The sequence below is a fragment of the Fistularia commersonii genome, chromosome 7 (genome assembly GCF_037954325.1).
Source record: "Fistularia commersonii isolate RoL2024-O1a breed Wild chromosome 7, RoL_Fcom_v1.0, whole genome shotgun sequence".
NCBI lineage: Eukaryota > Metazoa > Chordata > Actinopteri > Syngnathiformes > Fistulariidae > Fistularia > Fistularia commersonii.
The window spans coordinates 11,634,693-11,652,822 of record NC_141290.1 but is presented as its reverse complement, the minus strand read 5'-3'; the positions used below and the strand labels follow the sequence as shown (position 1 = coordinate 11,652,822).

Here is an 18,130-nt window from a genome sequence, read left to right as displayed (position 1 = left end):
ATCGCCCTGAGTGCAGGATAAGCAGCAGATGATAGTTAGATGGACAGATTGCGTTTATAGTGAATATTAAGGCTGCTTATTTCTATTATGTGTCTGGTTTAGTTTAATAAAATTTCATGATTCAAATCAGGCATTGGCACATAAGAGTGAAGTGCGACCTTCAAAATTAAAATGTGCATTGAAAATGTTTGCCTTGCACATCATTTCTTGTAGAACCGATTGACAAAGTCTGAGACAACTAAAATTGGCCTCTGAAGAGATCAGGGTATGTACATAAATCCACCTGCAATTTTCACAAATGTGCAATTGGAATGCTTTAACATTCTGTTCATGTACATCCAAAACTAGCAGCTAAGTGCTGACATACCCACCACCAAGTGTGGTAACAAGTGGGGGGGTCATTACTTAAGCGGGGGCATGTTTATCTTTATATAGGCATGTTAATGGCTCAGCCTAATAGCTCGAATTTACTATGGTGGCAAACTGCTTTTGCTTTGAGTGGATAACAACATTTATAGTGCTATAATATAGAATGAAGGCACTTCACAACCAGTAAATGCATGTAAAAACATTCATACATTCAATAGCCCAACCTCTTATCCTGCATACAGTGTGTGTGTGTGTGTTGGGAGGGGGCAGGTGCAGGTGATGATATACTTGATGCAGTGACGCATCCAAACCAATGGGTCAGACAGCCCTGGAAACAAAATAGCATCTACCACTACCATATAGTAAACGCATGAATAGAAAGCATACGAAACTCCTTCATCTTTTCCTTTGGGCTTTTCCCGTCAGGTGTCGCCACAGCGAATCAACCTTCTCCATCTAACCCTATTCTCTGTATCCTCCTCTCTCACACCAACTAACTTCATATCCTCTCTCACTACGTCCATAAATCTTCCCTCTGGTCTTCCTCAAGACCTCCTGCCTGGCAGCTCCAATTCCAGCATCCGTCTACCAATATATTCACTATCCCTCCTCTGTACATGACCCAACCATCTCAGTCTGGCCTAACAATCTAACATGTGCTGTTCCTCTGATGGACTCATTCCTGATCCTATCCATCCCGGTCCCAAAGAGAACCATAGCATCTTCATCTCTACGACCTCCAGCTCTGCCTACTGTCTTTTGGTCATTTTCACTATTTCTAGACCATACAGCATCACTGGTCTCACCGCTGTCTAATACACCTTTCCTTTCATTCTGGCTGATTGTCTTCTATCTCATAGTACCTCTGACAGTTTTCTCCAACCATTCAAAACTGCTTAAACCCCTCTCTTCATCTCTTCTCCACACTCTCCGCTGGTCTGGACTGTTGACCTAAAGTACCCGAAATCCTCCAACTTCTTGATCGCCACTCCCTGTAGCCTCACCGTTCCACCCGGGTACCTCTCATCCACACACATATACTCTGTCTTGCTGCGACACACCTTCATTCCTCTCCTTTCCAGAGCATCCCCCCACCTCTCTAGATTTTCCATAACCTGTTCCCTACTCTCACTACAGATCACAATATCATCTGCAAATATCAAGGTCCCTGACGAAGTCCCACCGCCACCTTGAACTTCTCTGTTACCCCTACAGCACACCTCACCACTGTTTCACAGCTAGCATACATGTCCTAGAAATGAAACAAAACTTATGCTTGAATTAGATCACTTGAACCAAAGCATGTTTGATATTTAAAAACACTGACAGCACATGAGGGTGCAAGATACATTTGCATGAACAAACTCAAAATCCCGCACAATCTCAGTCTCAAACATGAACCGTGTGCAGGGCGACACAAACAGCGACATGAGGAATTCCGCTACCATTTAAAAACCAAACATATCGCAGTGGTTAAGGTCTGATATTGGACAAAAACAACTTAACAGGCAGGGTTTCCACAAAGTACTGCTCCCTAATATTTGCACTTCTCAATATTTGACTGACCAACTGTGAGAAAATTAAGAAATAGTTGATTAAAAGGGAAGTCAGCTTTTACAGAGATGAGTACAGTCATGGCCAAAAGTTTTGAGAATTTCACTTTCACAAAGTCAATTCCTTCAGGGTTTTTAGGTGTTTGCCAGATGTTTCTATGGTTGTGTCACCCTCAAAACTTTTGGGCACGACTGTAAAGCTATGCGTCAAAGCCAATCGTAAAAAGTGTACTGGAGGTGAGGAACCCTGTTTTTTCCCTTCATGCACAAAACAAAAAAATCTCCATGATTATGAGCACAAATTAAATGCATACAAACAGTTGAAATATCAAAACGCAGCCCTATATGAAAAAGCCTTTTCCCCACAGCCACCGTCGACTTTGCATCTGCTCCCGGTTATTCACCGGGAGATTAACCTCAATTATGTGCGGTGGCCCTCTTCAGAGAACACACAACCGACGACGACCCCTGCTGAGTGATTGGCCATCCAAGGCACGAACATCACTGTGCAGGCGTGGGGGAAATTTTGAATGTTTTGCAAGGACAAAAACCCTTTGGGTAAGTTAAAGACTGCTATAGTTCAACTCAACTGGTTCTGAGTCAGTAGGTGCTGTGCTAAAACAAGGCTCACATTTGTTATCATCTTGTTGAGCTCCATTTACGTCGCTAAATGCAAATGTGTCCTGAAGGTAGAAACTACATTTAAGACCCACAGAGGCTGATCAGTATCCTTTCCCTCTGACAATAAATCTGCGAATGACTTTGTGGATGCTGACAGCAGAGTTGTTTCTCATGTATATGGCCAATATTTCAATCCATAATTGGTCGTAAATCTTAAATGCAACTTTTTTTTTTTTTTTTTTTGCAAATCCACAAGGTCAAGCTTTGTTACAGCTTGCGAATGAGATTTGCAATAGGATTGTCTCTTTGCAATAGTGAGAATAGAATAATGTGAGATGCCGCGTGATTAGAAAAAAGGAACTATTGCTTTTCCTCTATGAGCACCATCTTAATATTCAACGGGTAATATGTTCCCAACCATGGTCCCAAACGAATTTCAAGACATGTGAGAAGCTCAAGACAAAAGCTTTTTTACATGCTACACAGAGAGAAAAGCAAACTCCTCTGCAGCGAGTGCTTTAATTTGAAATGTTCGCTGCCAACAATTCTGAAGAAACCAATGAGTGATGGGAGCCTGAGGTGCTTTATATTTCGAATAGTTAATAAAAATTATGATGAGACACAGAAAAGGGAGAATATTGTTCAGGCAGCAGAAATGCACAACCTTCAAATCTCAACCCTGAGAGTGTTTCCACTGGCTCTCTGCAATCACCTTTGATACTAGAATTAATATCTACAATACCGTGGCAATGTGTCGTATCACAGCACTTTGATTTAGTTATTTAATACTTTTAATAATGATAATTAATTGATTGCTTCAACGATAATGTCTGCTCATCTCATTGGCATTTACACTAATTATATTCCTGCCACCGCAATCTTGAGATGTTTGACTCATCTTTTTTTTTTTTTTTTAAATGCAGCTTCTTACAAATCAAATAGCTCATAGCTTTTACTGGATTTTTTTTTTCGATTTTCCAAAAAGATAAAGAATCATTATACCCTTTGGGTGATGGCATTTTCCATTGATTTAAAAAAGTTAAATCAGAGAGGAAGAAGCGATTAACTAAATCTTCATGCATTTATTATTTGTGCCGCTTATCTTCGGGTCGCAGGGATGCTCCAGTCCATCCCGGCTTTCATTAGGCCATCACAGAGCCACAGATAGAAATGTAAAAACATTCACACTGTGCAGTTTAGGGCTTTTCAGTGAACTCACAACATATTTTTGGATTGTGGTAGGAAACCAGAGAACTTGGAGGAGTACATGGAAACTCCACAGATTCCATTCAGATACGAAAGATGCGGAAGCAGGAACTGCTTGCGCCACCATGTCACCTGAAATTATAAATTCAATCAGTATAATGTTGGGATAAAATTAATCACTGAATTTGAAAAAAAAAAAATCGATACACTTTAAAAATTCTAAATGAGTTAGTCGATATTCAGTACATTGCCCAGCTCCAACGACACACTGGTGGGATGACCTGTCCTGGGCAATCCTCTCACCATCTGTGCTCATTTTCTCCAACCAGGCTGTTTCTGTTGTGTCAATGGTGCAATCAAACAACCCACCTGTTAAGTATTTGGCTGTTTGCCTGTCACTCATGGGGCACTCCATTACCAGAGGATATGGGAGTCTGTTGATGAGCCAGAGACCAAGCACATTTATTACATGCAACTAAACTTTGCATATTCATGATGCGCTTTGATGGCGATTTGTATTTAATGACATGACACCTGCGATCTCGTTAGGGGCTCCGGTTGCATAGATGCTGAGCACATCGAACACCTCTTCCCATCATCTTCCAAAAACAGCCTCTAAATTTGGCGGTTTATCAAAACAGCATAACATTTACAGGGGATTTAGGATATTTGATCACTCCATCTCTAGATAAACTAAGATTATCCACTACCATCACGAAGGTATTTTCCACTTTAATAAAATTTAACTCCCCCCTTCTTTGTTCCATGACTTATGGTACATATAAAAGATGCAAAGCCAACCTGGCAGCTAACACTTGAGAAAAATAAGCTTTAAAACAAAGAAGTTATTTGGATCCAGGGATCTTAAACTAAAGTTCGATCGACCAAAATAAGTTTGCCAGAGAATTGTGACCTCTTGAAGCAACTGGAAATATTGATTAATACACACTTCCGATTTTAAGTTTATATTTCCCACATCTAAATTCACAAAAATATATAAAAATTATTACAAAAAGATTATGAACTACCATTTCAAGAGGGTCTCTCTTAAGGGGACTTAATGGTCTGCGCTAAAGTAACGGTATGGATACAATCAGCTCACAGAATAGCTGGAAACATTCAGTAACTCTAAAGTATTGATAAAATCACTTCCCATCTCCTGCATCACAATGAATATTCTATCCCGAAACCGCAATAAAATCTCCAAGGAGACACACTGAGATTTAAGATATCAGAGCCTGTCATTTCTGGCAGTGACTGTGAAACAAGTTTAGACACAAATCCGTTTTTACTCACACTAACATTGTGTCCATTTCTTGTATTTTCGCTATCCAATGTTACATTCCGCTTCACAAATGTTTCATCACCGAGGGTTCATAAAAGCACATTTTTGAAAACCGGCTAAGTATTATGGTCCATCACGGAGACTTGGACCCAGCATCGCCATGGATTATTCTAAGAAGATACAGCCTGAAATGAGATATTTCTGAGTGTAATGCAATTATATCCTGAACTCCTGCCTCATAGGCAAAACAAAGCTAACAGAAGGCCACTTAAGATGCTTTACTGGGAACTGAGAGTCAGAGAAGACCTTAGTTCTCGCACGTGGCGTCACAATAATTCTGGAACATCCTTAATATTGCCCTTCCACCGCTCCCCTAAAGCAATCACACCAAACTGACTTCCTCGAGGCGGGAGAGACTCAATTGGATTATGAGGCGCAAACACTTAAATTTTCTTGCAGGGGCAAAGAGGGATAAGGGAGCTACTGCGTCACTTCAAAACCTCCGGGGAAGGAGAAAAGAATACGACAAACAATTATTCACCAAAGAGGGCTAAAAACAGAGATCAGGGACTGGTCTCAAAGCCACACATCTCCATGACTTCATGCCCTTATTAGCTGAATCAGTAAACTCTGCTTCCCAGTTTTCTTCCGACTATAGCAAGATGGTGTTAACCCCACGGGCAGTACGAGTCCGCAAAGATCTGGAAATAATCTCAGGTAATTAGCGCCAATTAAACTCCCGCTAAACAAGGATCAGATAGCACGGAGTACCTGAATGCAGATTTCTCGCTGCCGCATTTTGATACATGTTTAAAAAGACATAGGACTCCAGTTCCCAAGCCAAATAATAATAAGCCGCGAGGCAATGCGGAGCGTATGATTGATGAGTGCTTTATAAAAGCTATTTTCCTGCTGTAGGAACCTATTGCTGTTCCGAGGACCTTTTCAGGAACAAAGCCGTTTCTTGGTGCATTCGGACCAGAGTCAGAATCAGAAGAAACTTTATTTGTCCCTGAGAGGTAATTGGGCCCAGGGACCATGGACGTCAGCTCCAAAACCATTTTAGCTACTGCTCCAAAGTAGGGACTCTGTACACTTTCATGGCAACTCATGTACCATAGGTGCTTGGTAGAACTCATAAGCAACGCCCATGAACAGATACTTCTTGTAGATTGCGGACTGAAAACCTTAAAAACTATTGTGATCGCTGGTCAGCTAATTTCTTGCAACAAAATGGACAGAACCAGTGAGAAATGGACCGCCGAAGAGGTCCAAGCGAGTCTGTCCTGCTACGCTACAGAGGGATTTCCAGAGCTTGCAGCATAACACCTCAAGTATTGAGATAGCCAAAGCCAGGGTTTTCACACAGCAAAGCAATGCAAGAAGAGAATAAAAACACTCTGAGACATTTGAGAGTCCAAGGCGCCGTCACTGTAGCCTCCCTCTTCTTTGCTTTGCAAATAAAACACATCTTTTTTTTTGAGTGTGCCCTTGAAGGGACACATCGCAGATGCTTTCGTCACACCGGATCCTTTACTGCCTGTGTGAATGCAAAGCTAAGATGGTTCCCGTCGGGGAGCATAGGTTCCAGAATGAAATTTGAGCTAGACAATTCTTAGAACTGCTCAGACAACTGAAGAAATGACAATCAACAGATAATACTAGCGGCGAGCGCACAGATGAAAAGTCTAACGGTTACCGGAGCGGTCAAGAGCTGCACAGTATATTGCAAATCAGCACTATCCAACTGTGATAATTTACCATCAACTTCTCAAAATAGTGTCCGTCTCAACAATAGACTGCTTTCTAAATTATGGTGGAAAATGCCAAAAGTACCCTGGTATTCTCTTTTCTTCAAGAATGACCCAATTTTCCTTCTTTTCTCTTGGGCTTTTCCCTTCAGTGGTCGCCACATCGAATCAACCTTCTCCATCGAACCCTATTCTCTGTATTCTCCTCTCTCACACCAACTAACTTCACATCGTCTCTCATCGTCTCTTCCCCTTGGTCTTCCTCAAGACCTCCTGCCTGGCAGCTCCAATTCCAGCATCCCTCTACCAACATATTCACTATCCCTCCTCTGTACACGACCCAACCATCTCAGTCTGGCTTCTCTGACCTTCTCTCCAAAACATCTAACATGTGCTGTCCCTCTGATGGACTCATTCCTGACCGTCACTCCCAAAGAGAACCTCAACATCTTCATCTCGGCGACCTCCAATTCTGCCTCCTGTCTTTTCGTCATAGTAACTTTTTCTTGACCATACAGCACATACAGCATCACTGGTCTTACCACTATCTTGTCCACCCCTTCTTCCATTCTGGCATTCTATTCCTGACTGTTTTCTCCACCCATTCCAAACTGTTTCGTTAAGAATGACCCAATTATTACATTTAAATTGTCAGGAAATACCAAAACAAAGGAAACGCAGGAAATGTGTATGCAGTTCAAGGAAAATTGTGAATTTTACTTTGAGTAGTATTTAAATCTCATATCGGTCAGAGTTTTTTTTTCATGTTTTTGGACTGTGGATGGAAACCAGAGAACCCGATGGAAACCCATGCAAACACGAGAAAAACATGCAAACCCCACACAGAAATTCTCCAGTCACAGTTGAAACAAGGGACCTTCTCGCTGTGAGGCAGATGCACCGCCCCCTGTTAAATCCTGGTAAATAATCAAAATGATAAAGGCAAACATTCATTCATTAGCCATACTAATCCTGCACGGAGGGTCGCAGAGGTCCTGGAACCAATCACGGCTGGTATTAGGCAGGGAAGCAAAGTACACAAAACATTGAAAAAAAATGAATAAGTCCCCCCCCGCCTCCAAGCATCCTTCAAAGTTGTGATTAGAATCTGCGCTCCTGCTGAGGCGGCACACTTCCAGGTAATCACGCACCGCATTCAGCAGCTCAGGTCGATTTAGAGCATGTTTGCAAGCTCAGGGAGCATGTTCGGACTGCAGGAGTGAGTAAGCAGAAAACAAAACAAAAAAAAAAACTAGTTTATCTGACTTTAACAAGCTGATCAACCACATTTTTATATTAACAGTTGCTCAAATTCCACCTCTGTTCTGCTAATCACCAGATTGCTTGTGTCACATAAAACAAAGCAATTTACCCCCAATGTTCTGCACTGCCAAGTGTGACTGAACTTCTATCTACATAATGAGATGATGATTGATTTTTGTCTTTTTTACCTCCACCCCCTAGAAAAAAAAAATGGCAGGTCGAATGCTGAAGTTAGCGTTTCCATAATCTCCAAAGTGTTTGGAACGGACTCCCATCACCACGGGGGTGAGACAGGCACCGAAACAGTCATATTCCCCCAGATCTCACTGCTGTCAAGCTGGCACTACATACTAAGACAGAAAAAAAATAACAGCTGAGTATTTAAATGTCATTACATTTACAGAAAGCTGGATAGAACAGATACAATCGAACATTTAAATGGGTTAAATAAAACTAATTACTCCTAAAACCTTTGGTGCGGAATCACTAACGGACAATGCCTACACACTTCAGCTGCTTTCGGCTCAGCTTGAATTTTGTTACTCCAAGGGAACCTTTTACTTTATAGTTTATATGTACCTTAAACGCCGTACTCAAATCAAACCAGATGGTACGGACAAATTTGCCACAACATTCATGATCTACATGACAGGAATAATAACTATACTATCAGATGCCTCAAAATTTTCATTTTTTCCTTGCATGCCTTTGCTCTGTGAAAAACCCTGCCGTTAGCAAACTAACATATTTGTGTTGCCAAAAATGTTCATGTTGTGCTGCAGGCCCCAGAAGCCTTTTTGCGGCGTAGCAGGCCAAAAGGGCTCGGACCTCTTTGTCAGTCCAATTCTCACTGGTTCTGTCCATTTTCTTGCATTTTACAAGAAAACAGAAGTAAAAAACAAGAAGTATCTGACAAAGGGTGTGGTTTATGAGTTCCATCAATCACCGTATGAGTTCCTATAGTACTGTAAAAAGACCCTGCTGTAAAATCGGAGCTTAAAGGGCTGAATGAACTGAGGTCCCTGATTCCGGAGACACTATAAGGTGCTGCAAAAAGCTCCTACAATGAAAAAGTGGCAAATAATTGCTATTTTATTATTAAAAAGATTATTCATTTATACTGAAATATACCTGTACTAATGCAGTCTTAGGGCGTCACGGGCCAGTGTCTCCCTGAGCTGGTCCAAAGCCCGCATAAACGCAGAAGGTTGCATCGGGAAAGGCATCCGGCATAAAACTTTCACCTAAACCAAACATGCGAATCAGACCTAATAATCTCATACCGAATTGGTCGAGGCCCGGGACAACAACGGCAGCCATTGGTACCCATGACCTACAGGGAACCAATAGAAAATGGGTGACTGTGGGTCGAAGAAGGAGAGGAGGAAGGCGAGTTCGGAAGCAGAGAGAGGAGAGGAAGGGCCAGATTCTGGGACCAAGAGTAGGGACTTTGAATATTGGGATTATGACAGGAAAAGATAGAGAGTTGGTTGACATGATGCAGAGAAGGAAGGTGGATATACTGTTTGTCCAGGAGACCAGATAGAAAGGTAGTTAGGCTAGAAACTTAGGAGCAGGCTTTAAGTTGTACTATCATGGTTCTGATAGGAAGAGAAATGGAGTAGGAGTTATCTTGAAGGAGGAGTTTGTTAGGAAAACATTATTTTGTTCTTTTTTGGAAAACCCTACGGTCAATGCCCACTTTTCTCTTTTTTTACAATGACATCTTGCTGATCAGGGTGTTGGGGCAACAGAAAAGCAAGTACATTTCTAACAATAAGACAAAATGCTATTTGCAGACCCAGAAGCCACCTTGCTGCCATCTGCTGAAAGTTCTGAGTCACTTAGTGTTGTGCCATGTTGCAAACAATGACTAAAACAGTGTTCCCCTAGCAGACAATATAGGAACTGCATTTTTATTTTAAAAAAAAGTAGCTCATGATTTTATTGTATTTGTCACAAATTTTAGATTTATTCCATGAGCTGGATTGAACCCCCTTGTCAGACCGGGACTGGCCCGTGGGCCGTACATTTGACAACTTTGACAGTAGTGGAAACTAGACTGAGAGCAAAAGTCTGCATTTGTGAACAGCAGTGTGGCTTCATGCCTCGAAAGAGTACTACAGATGCAGTATCTGCTTTGTGAATGCTAATAGAGAAGGACAGAAAAGGCAAAAAGGAGCTGCACTGTGTTTTTGTGGACCGAGAAAAGCATATGACAGGGTGCCAAGAGAGAAACTCTGGTATTGTATAAGGAAGTCTGGAGTAACAGAGAAGTATGTTAGACTGGTGCAGGACATGTACACTAGCTGTGAGAAACTGGTGAGGTGTGCTGTAGGGGTAACAGAGAAGTTCAAGGTGGAGGTGGGACTTCATCAGGGATCAGCTCTGAGCTCCTTCTTGTTTGCAGTGGTGATGGACAGGCTGACGGATGAGGTCAGACAGGAATGTCCATGGACCATAATGTTTACAGATGACATTGCAACCTGTGGTGAGAGTAGGGAACAGGTTGTGGAAAAACTAGAGAGGTGGAGGTATGCTCTGGAAAGAAGAGGAATGAAAGTTAGTCGCAGCAAAACAAAGTATATGTGTGTGAATGACAGAAACCCGGGTGGAATGGTGTGGCTACAGGGAGTGGACATCAAGAAGTTGGAGGATTTCAGGCACTTGGGATTAACAGTCCAGAGTTGCGGAGAGGTTGGAAAAGAGGTGAAGAGACGGGCTCAAGCACGTTGGAATGGTTGAAGAAAAGTGTGAGAGATAGTATGTGACAGAAGACGATCAGCCAGAATGAAAGGTAAGGTGTACAAGACAGTGGTGAGACCAGTGATGCTGTATGGCCTAGAAACAGTAACAATGACGAAAAGACAGGAGGCAGGGTTAGAGGTTGCAGGGATGAAGATGCTAAGTTCTCTTTAGGAGTGACTGGGAAAGATAGGATCAGGAATGAGTCCATCAGAGGAACAGCACATGGTGGATGTTTTGGAGAGAAAGTCAAAGAAGTCACACTGAGATGGCTGGGTCATGTACAGTGGAGGGATAGTGAATATATTGGTAGACGGATGCTGGAATTGGAGCTGCCAGAAAGGAGGTCTAGAGGAAGACCAAAGAGAAGATTTATGGATGTAGTGAGAGAGGATATGAAGGTAGTTGGTGTGAGAGAGGAGGATACAGTGAATAGGGTTCGATGGAGAAGGTTGATTTGCTGTGGCGACCCCTAAAGGGAAAAGCCAAAAGGAGGAGAAGACTGAACTATACCTATACTAGTAGCATTTACAATGCACTTTCAGTTGTTATGCAGCCTCCATCTGTGACCTGTGCAAAAGGGGGACAGCGAGAAGGTCCGACAAGGGTGCCGTTGAGCCAGTGGAGGTAATGCGAGGACACTGGTTATAAGAGTCACATTTGTGATCTCCAATTTGAAATTTTGCAAAGGAGGGGGAGATTATTCTCACCGTAACCATGGCAAAAAAAAGCAACAACAGTACAAGGAGCACAAACACTGACCTCAGCTATGATGTACCTTAATCCTCATCAGGGTTTCTTATTCTGAACAACCTGTTAGGGTCAGCATTTACCAGTGGCCTCCATTTGTGTAGTAAAAAAAAAAGAGCACACGGTGGGGTTCTACCATTTGCAAACGCAAATAACAGCATTACAAGACTTGGCTTTGCAGCTGATGAAGATCCATCGATTTTTCTGGTCTATATTAGGATAATGAGTACATTAATTGTGGGAATGATGGATGGAACGATGCTTGGGACTGCGTTCCTGTACACATACGCTGCAGAGCCGCCCGTCTACTGTGGACACACAAAAAAAGAACGAATGTGAACGTGCTTTTTTAATTCCTTAAAACAAATTGCATTTAAAATTACTTGATATATATATATATATATATGTGTGTGCGTGTCTGGGGTTAACCATGCCTCTCGCCCAATGACAACTAGGACAGCAGCCCTACAACCTTGGGTGCAGGATAAGCAGTATCGATGCTGATAATTAACGCATGAACATCTCCCTGAATGTGAGTTTTCATTCCTTCGGGTTTAGTAGAACTTCTAAAACCATAACTTGATGAAGGTCCAGCACAATGTTTCAGTAAATACCATGTGCCTGACTGCAGTCAGGCAGATTACATGCACTCACAGCCACAGCATGAAGTCTGGGTCCTGGGTGTTACACACCTGCATTAAGCTAATGTGCTATAAACAGCCTTGTCCTGTAACAGGGAATTTTCCCACCCGTACCCAGACAAGTTAACACCTGCAGAAAATGTGCTGGAGTGGTGTTGCACGAATCAAAATTTAGGCTTTTACGGTTCGCTGAACAGTACTGTTCAGCGAGAAAGCCATTCTCCCCCCAGGCCAAAATGGAAGGCAGGGCAAGAAACACAGGGAGGGATGAAAATGTTAATGAGTGATGCAACTCTGTAACTCGACAAACATCTCTAATTACATGGGGATAAAGACTTGCTCATCACACAGCTTATGAGACACCAGTTAATTGCCTCCGCTTAGATCCCGCCCTCCACTATATATTCCAGAATTGAGGACTTTCGGAGCAGCAAACCGTTGCTCTCCTCTTCCTCCTCTGTTTATTCAGCGTTATTTGCCCTGCTGGGTGCATCTCACTTTCAAATGCTTCAAGGACACCTGCCTTAATAAATTCTCGGCCGGCATTGATATCTTAATGGCTCGCCATTACGGCCGTTGCGACAAACACACAGAGATAAATTCCCCACAGGATGACGGAACAAAGGTGAAAATCTAGGTGGAGAGCAAGAATTCCACCCGGGAGGGATGTTAAGCGGCGCCTCCCCTGTAAGGTTACGGCCCGGCGCCGCGAGCACTGCGCGTCAGGATCGCAGCACAACAATATTCAGTATGGAAATAGAAAATTGGATTCATGTCATGCGGGAGTGTGGACCACAGAGGTACCAGCCGACTGCACCTCAGGCTGCACTGCTGCGTCAATCAATACGCTATAAATACACCAAGTAATGTTTTCATGATGGCATTTAGATGTTTGTTTCTGACGATGCAGACGTATATTCTGACGTGGGGGCAAACCGTGACTGACTGAGAATATATATACGTATACTGTATATGAGAAGTTTGAAACAGTTAGAGGAGGCCTTGGCCAAAATGACTGGATAAGTCCATAAGTCCAAGTGGGGATCAAACTAGATGCCGATGTGAGTCGTACACACTTTTGTTACTGCATTTCATCAGCAGGAGATTTAAAAACCCACTTCTCCAATTATGAGATCCTTAACAAAACAGGATGAGGGGGACGAAAGGGGGGGGGGGGGGGGGGGTCACACCTGCCGCATTTTCTCCTTAATCACTTTGCTTATCCCGTGCAGAAGTGTCCCATCCGAGATGTCACCTGGGGAGATTCACATGAGCGGTGATTTAGCGCGGCTCTTATCAGACACCGCCAACAAATTGACGCTAAGGTAGCGTTTCACGTTGTTGCGCCGGGCTTTCCCTCGCGCCGCGTCCCTCAAGGGCCATGGTGTAAATCTGAGCCGACAGGATCCGCGACTTTAACCAGATTAAATGAGCCTTCCCTGGAAATTCCCTGTGAAAATTCATTCCTTCCCTTCAAATGATACATTTTAATATATATAGATATAAGCCCTTTTCCCTAATTTACCCCAGCTGAGGTCAGACCAAGTTTGTTTTGCTGAGAGACTTAAGAGACTTTTGCATGCTATGTTCTTTTGCACTTCTCTAAGTGGCCCGAAAGCAACGACTCGTGAGATAGGTGTTAAAATGTCGCTCTGCACTTCAGTGTGACTTGTACTTTGAAACGTAGGTCTTTTTTTTTTTTTATACTAAGCTTGTTTCTCACATCAGCTCCAGCTTGATATTTGAAAACCTCTCAAACCGAAGCTTTCTTTTTAAAAAGGCGGTAATTAAAAAAAAAACATTTTTTAAAGAGTCAAAGAACCTGCAAAAGGTTAATTGGAAGCATTGAACCAGTACCTCGCTGCAGGACAGCCGGGATAAATAAAGTGAACGTAAGTTCATTCATGTACTTGTCGCCCTTCTCGCACTTTAGTACAAGGAGCTCTATAAATATATTTTATTATAGTAATTTTAAAAAAAGTCAGCCTTCTGGGGTGTAAAATTAACTGTGACGCAGGTTTTTCGATCCTCTGTGAGGTCACAAGCAGGAGGCCCAGCCTCCAATAGAAGCAGCCGGCCAATCAGTGAGCATTGACCACTCCTATCTGTGCATTTTTAATATTTAGATCAGATATTTACATTCTCCAGGACACCTTCGTCAGTATTTTTTCATTTCTACTACTCATCTCCCACTGTACACCTGAAATTTCTGTAACCATTCTCTGCACAAGGCATTTCTTTTGTTTCTTTACATATTTTGTATGTTATTGTATATACTGAACATAGCGTTGTTTATTTGTATCTATTACCTTTGGTGTGCATATTCTTTCTATTATTCCAATTTGGACTCTTTTCTACCCTGTAATGCTGCTGTGACTATTGAATTTCCCCAACGTGGGATCAATAAAGTCCAATCTTATCTTATCTTAAATGATAATGCAAACAGGAAATCCTGGATGCGACATGTTAACAAACGGCTTCACTGCTTCACTGTTAGTTTACAAAAGAAACAATCATCCTGGTTAAAGCCTCGGGCTTAGACATCCTCTCTAGACGCTGTTCCCCCGAACTTTTGTGCTCTGAATCACAAAATAAAAATCAAACTTGCAACCTGAATGGATGGGTCGAGTTGACAAGTTGGAACCACTGTGGCCTTAACAGAACATCCGGTTTCAGTGTATTTACCTACAACTCAGCATCAAGATAAACTCACCCCGGGACAAACAAATGTTTTTTTTTTAAATATCTATCCTGCTTGTTAAACAATCAAACGTGTTTTTAGTCCAACCTAGTTTTACATCATCAACAGTTACCTAAGAAACCGCCTATATTCCAAGCACGTGTTGAGTCGGTGTCTCATCTTGCGCGGTTTACAGAAGAAATTAAAAAAAATCACGCAAATCCCCCTACAGATGAGTTTCTGAAGGGGTGAAAGGTCTGTTAGCAAGTGATCAACCCAAGAAGCAGGTCGACGGCTGTGCGCACCTTCCGTTGAGCAGGGCGAGCAGCTCCCCGGCGTGGTACAAGTCGTTGCGCGTCACCCGGCTGAAGCGGAAGGAGTTGAGGTTGCAGAAGGTGACGGCGGGGAAGATCATCTGCGGCGCCGCCACCTCGTCCAGCTTGGTGACGTGCGGGTACTGGAAGTAGAACTGCACCCGATCCACGCACACCAGCACCAGCACGCCCACGGAGCCCAGAAAGAACAGGATCCACAGGCTGCGCTTGACGCACATGCGTTCGTAGGTGAACATGTGCGAGATGCCGTGCAGCGTGGATCTGCTGGCGAAAACTTCGATGGGAGCCGGCTGCTTGTAGTCCATGTCCTCCGAGTCCGCTTTCAGATCCATCTTTCCCACGGAGTTGAGGGTTCAAAAACCAGCGCTTGCTTTATATATATATTTTTTAATCCCCCCCACCCACCCCCGGTGTCTCCACACACCCGAACGCAAAGGGTGTCTGCAAGTTCACGCCCTTCCACGCATGGATTTCTCACGCAGTGTTGCGTCAGAGAGCAGGTGTTTTAAAATATATATATAAAAAAAAAATTAAATATATAATAAAATGAATACTCCCACGGTCACAGCATTTTTTACAACAAAATAGATCCCCACGCGGTGTAGAGGAAAGGGGTGGGTGGGTGCTGTACCTCAGCTGGAGGGGGATGGTGGAGGGGGGGGTGGGGGGGTCACAGGTCCATCGGCAGCCCGGCGTGGAGCGCGCACGGACGGACGCGGGATCCGCGCTGCCTTCCTCGTACTCTGCAAGTTGCTGCGCGGCACCCGAACCCGAAAAAAAATAACAAAAATAGATAAGAGAAAATGAGCTCCGCTCGGGGGGGGAAAGAAAAAAATAAAAGGGGGGTCACGGTGTCGAAAACGAACGCTCCCTTTTAGAAATTAGGCGTACATTCTCCTCGGATTAGGGATTGACTCCTGCATGCTCCTCCTGCTGGACTCCCAGGAGCTGATGGATTCTGATGAGGAACCACAAACGACCCTCCTCTTCTTCCTCCTCCTTTTCCCTCCTACGAGCGTCCTGCGTTCCCCGCCGCCCGGGTAAACAGCTGCATCACGGAGGAGCCGCTCCGTCAGACCCACCGCCTCGGTGCGTCTCCTCCTCTTCCTCCTCCTTCTTCTCCTCCGAGCTGCTGCCTCCACAACAATGGAGCCAATTACTCCGCCCTGACTCGGAATTGCATCCGAGGATGAGAGGCTCTGGAATGTGGTTTAAATTGAAAAAAAAATAAAACATAAAAAATAAATAAATGAAGAAAACCAAGTGCCCCTGAATATGCTGTCATGGTTCGTCTTCATCAATTTATTTCAAGGCGAGACGAATCGCACACCGACAGACAAACCACTAGTGTTAATTTTTTTTACACTTATGCAAACTTGCCTGTTCACCACCGGGTGCTCCTGCAATGATACACGTTGCTATTTAATTTAATTTATCCGTTATTTTAGTTTTAATCCACTGTTCTATTTTGTAAAGTGTCCTCGAGTTTTATAATTATTATTAACATTATGACTATTGTAGCGTTGGTAGTCAGGGAAAACACTAGTGTTTAATGCACAATAGCTGTTGTTGACCGCAGTCACGCCACACGAATCTACAATACAACTATTTTTCCAAGCTCAATTCAAGGTAAAACAACCAGAATTCATTGCACCACAAACCATACCCGCATTATCCCCCAGCAACCCCAAAATGACACAGAAAATAAGCATTAACGTAAACATTAACATTTGTGATGCACTACATTATTAGTAGTAGTAGTACTAATTGTTGTTGTATTATTATTGTTGTTGTTGTTGTTGTTGTTGTAGTTATTATTGTCGTTGTTTTTTTCATTATTATCAAACTATCATCATTGTCATCTTCTACTTCTCCTTTCGGCTTTTCCCTTGAGGGTTCGCCACAGCGAATCAACCTTCTCCATCTAACCCTGTTCGCTGTATCCTTTAATTTCACACCAACTACCTTCATATCCTCTCTCACTACATCCATAAATCTTCTCCTTAGTCTTCCTGGAGACCTCCTGCCCGGCAGTTCCAATTCCAGTATCTATTTACCAATATATTCATTATCCCTCCTCTGTACACAACCCAACCATCTCAGTCTGGCCTAACAATCTAACATGAGCTCTTCCTCTGATAGACCCATTCCTGATCCGATCCATCCTGGTCACTCCCAAAGAGAACCTCAACATCTTCATCTCTGCGACCTCTAGCTCTGCCTCCTGTCTTTTCGTCATTGTAACCGTTTCTAGACCAAACAGCATCGCTGGTCTCACCACTGTCTTGTAAACCTTTCCTTTCATTTTGGCTGATAGTCTTCTATCTCATAGTACCCCTGACACTTTTTTCCAACCATTCCAGTGTGCTTGAACCTGTCGCTTCACCTCTTTTCCACACTCTCCGCTACTCTGGACTGTTGACCACAAGTACCTGAAATCCTCCAACTTCTTGACCTCCGCTCCCTGTAGCCCCACCATTCCACTCGGGTTCCTTTCATTCACACACATATACTCTGTCTTGCTGCGACTAATCTTCATTCCTCTCCTTTCCAGAGCATACCTCCATCCCTTTTCGTCAACCTGTTCTGTGCTCTCACAACAGATCACAATTTCATCTGCAAACACCATGGTCTATAGAGATTCCTGTCTAACCTCATCCGTCAGCCTGTCCATCACCACTGCAAACAAGAAAGGGCTCAGAACTGATCCCCACTGAAGTCCCACCTCCACCTTGAACTTCTCTGTTACGCCTACAGCACACCTCACCACTGTCTCACAGCGAGCATACATGTCCTGAACCAGTCTTACACACTTCTCCGCTACTGCTACTGCAGACTTATCATTATTATCATTATTAGTAGTAGTAGTAGTTGTAGTATCATTACAATTATTGTTATACTATTATCATTAGTGTTATCATTATTATCATT

The 18,130-nt window shown here is 43.1% G+C and overlaps 1 protein-coding gene across 1 annotated transcript in view; it reads right to left on the bottom strand.

Annotated features, from left to right (window-relative positions):
- The window catches only part of asic1b (acid-sensing (proton-gated) ion channel 1b), a 219,938-nt gene extending 203,710 nt beyond the window's left edge, over positions 1 to 16,228 (bottom strand). The window contains exon 1 of the mRNA XM_086149811.1: positions 15,170 to 16,228. Coding sequence (XP_086005937.1) covers positions 15,170 to 15,531 — 362 coding nt within the window. The 5' untranslated portion in view covers positions 15,532 to 16,228. The remainder of the gene's footprint in view (positions 1 to 15,169) is intronic.
- Positions 16,229 to 18,130: the final 1,902 nt, after the last annotated feature.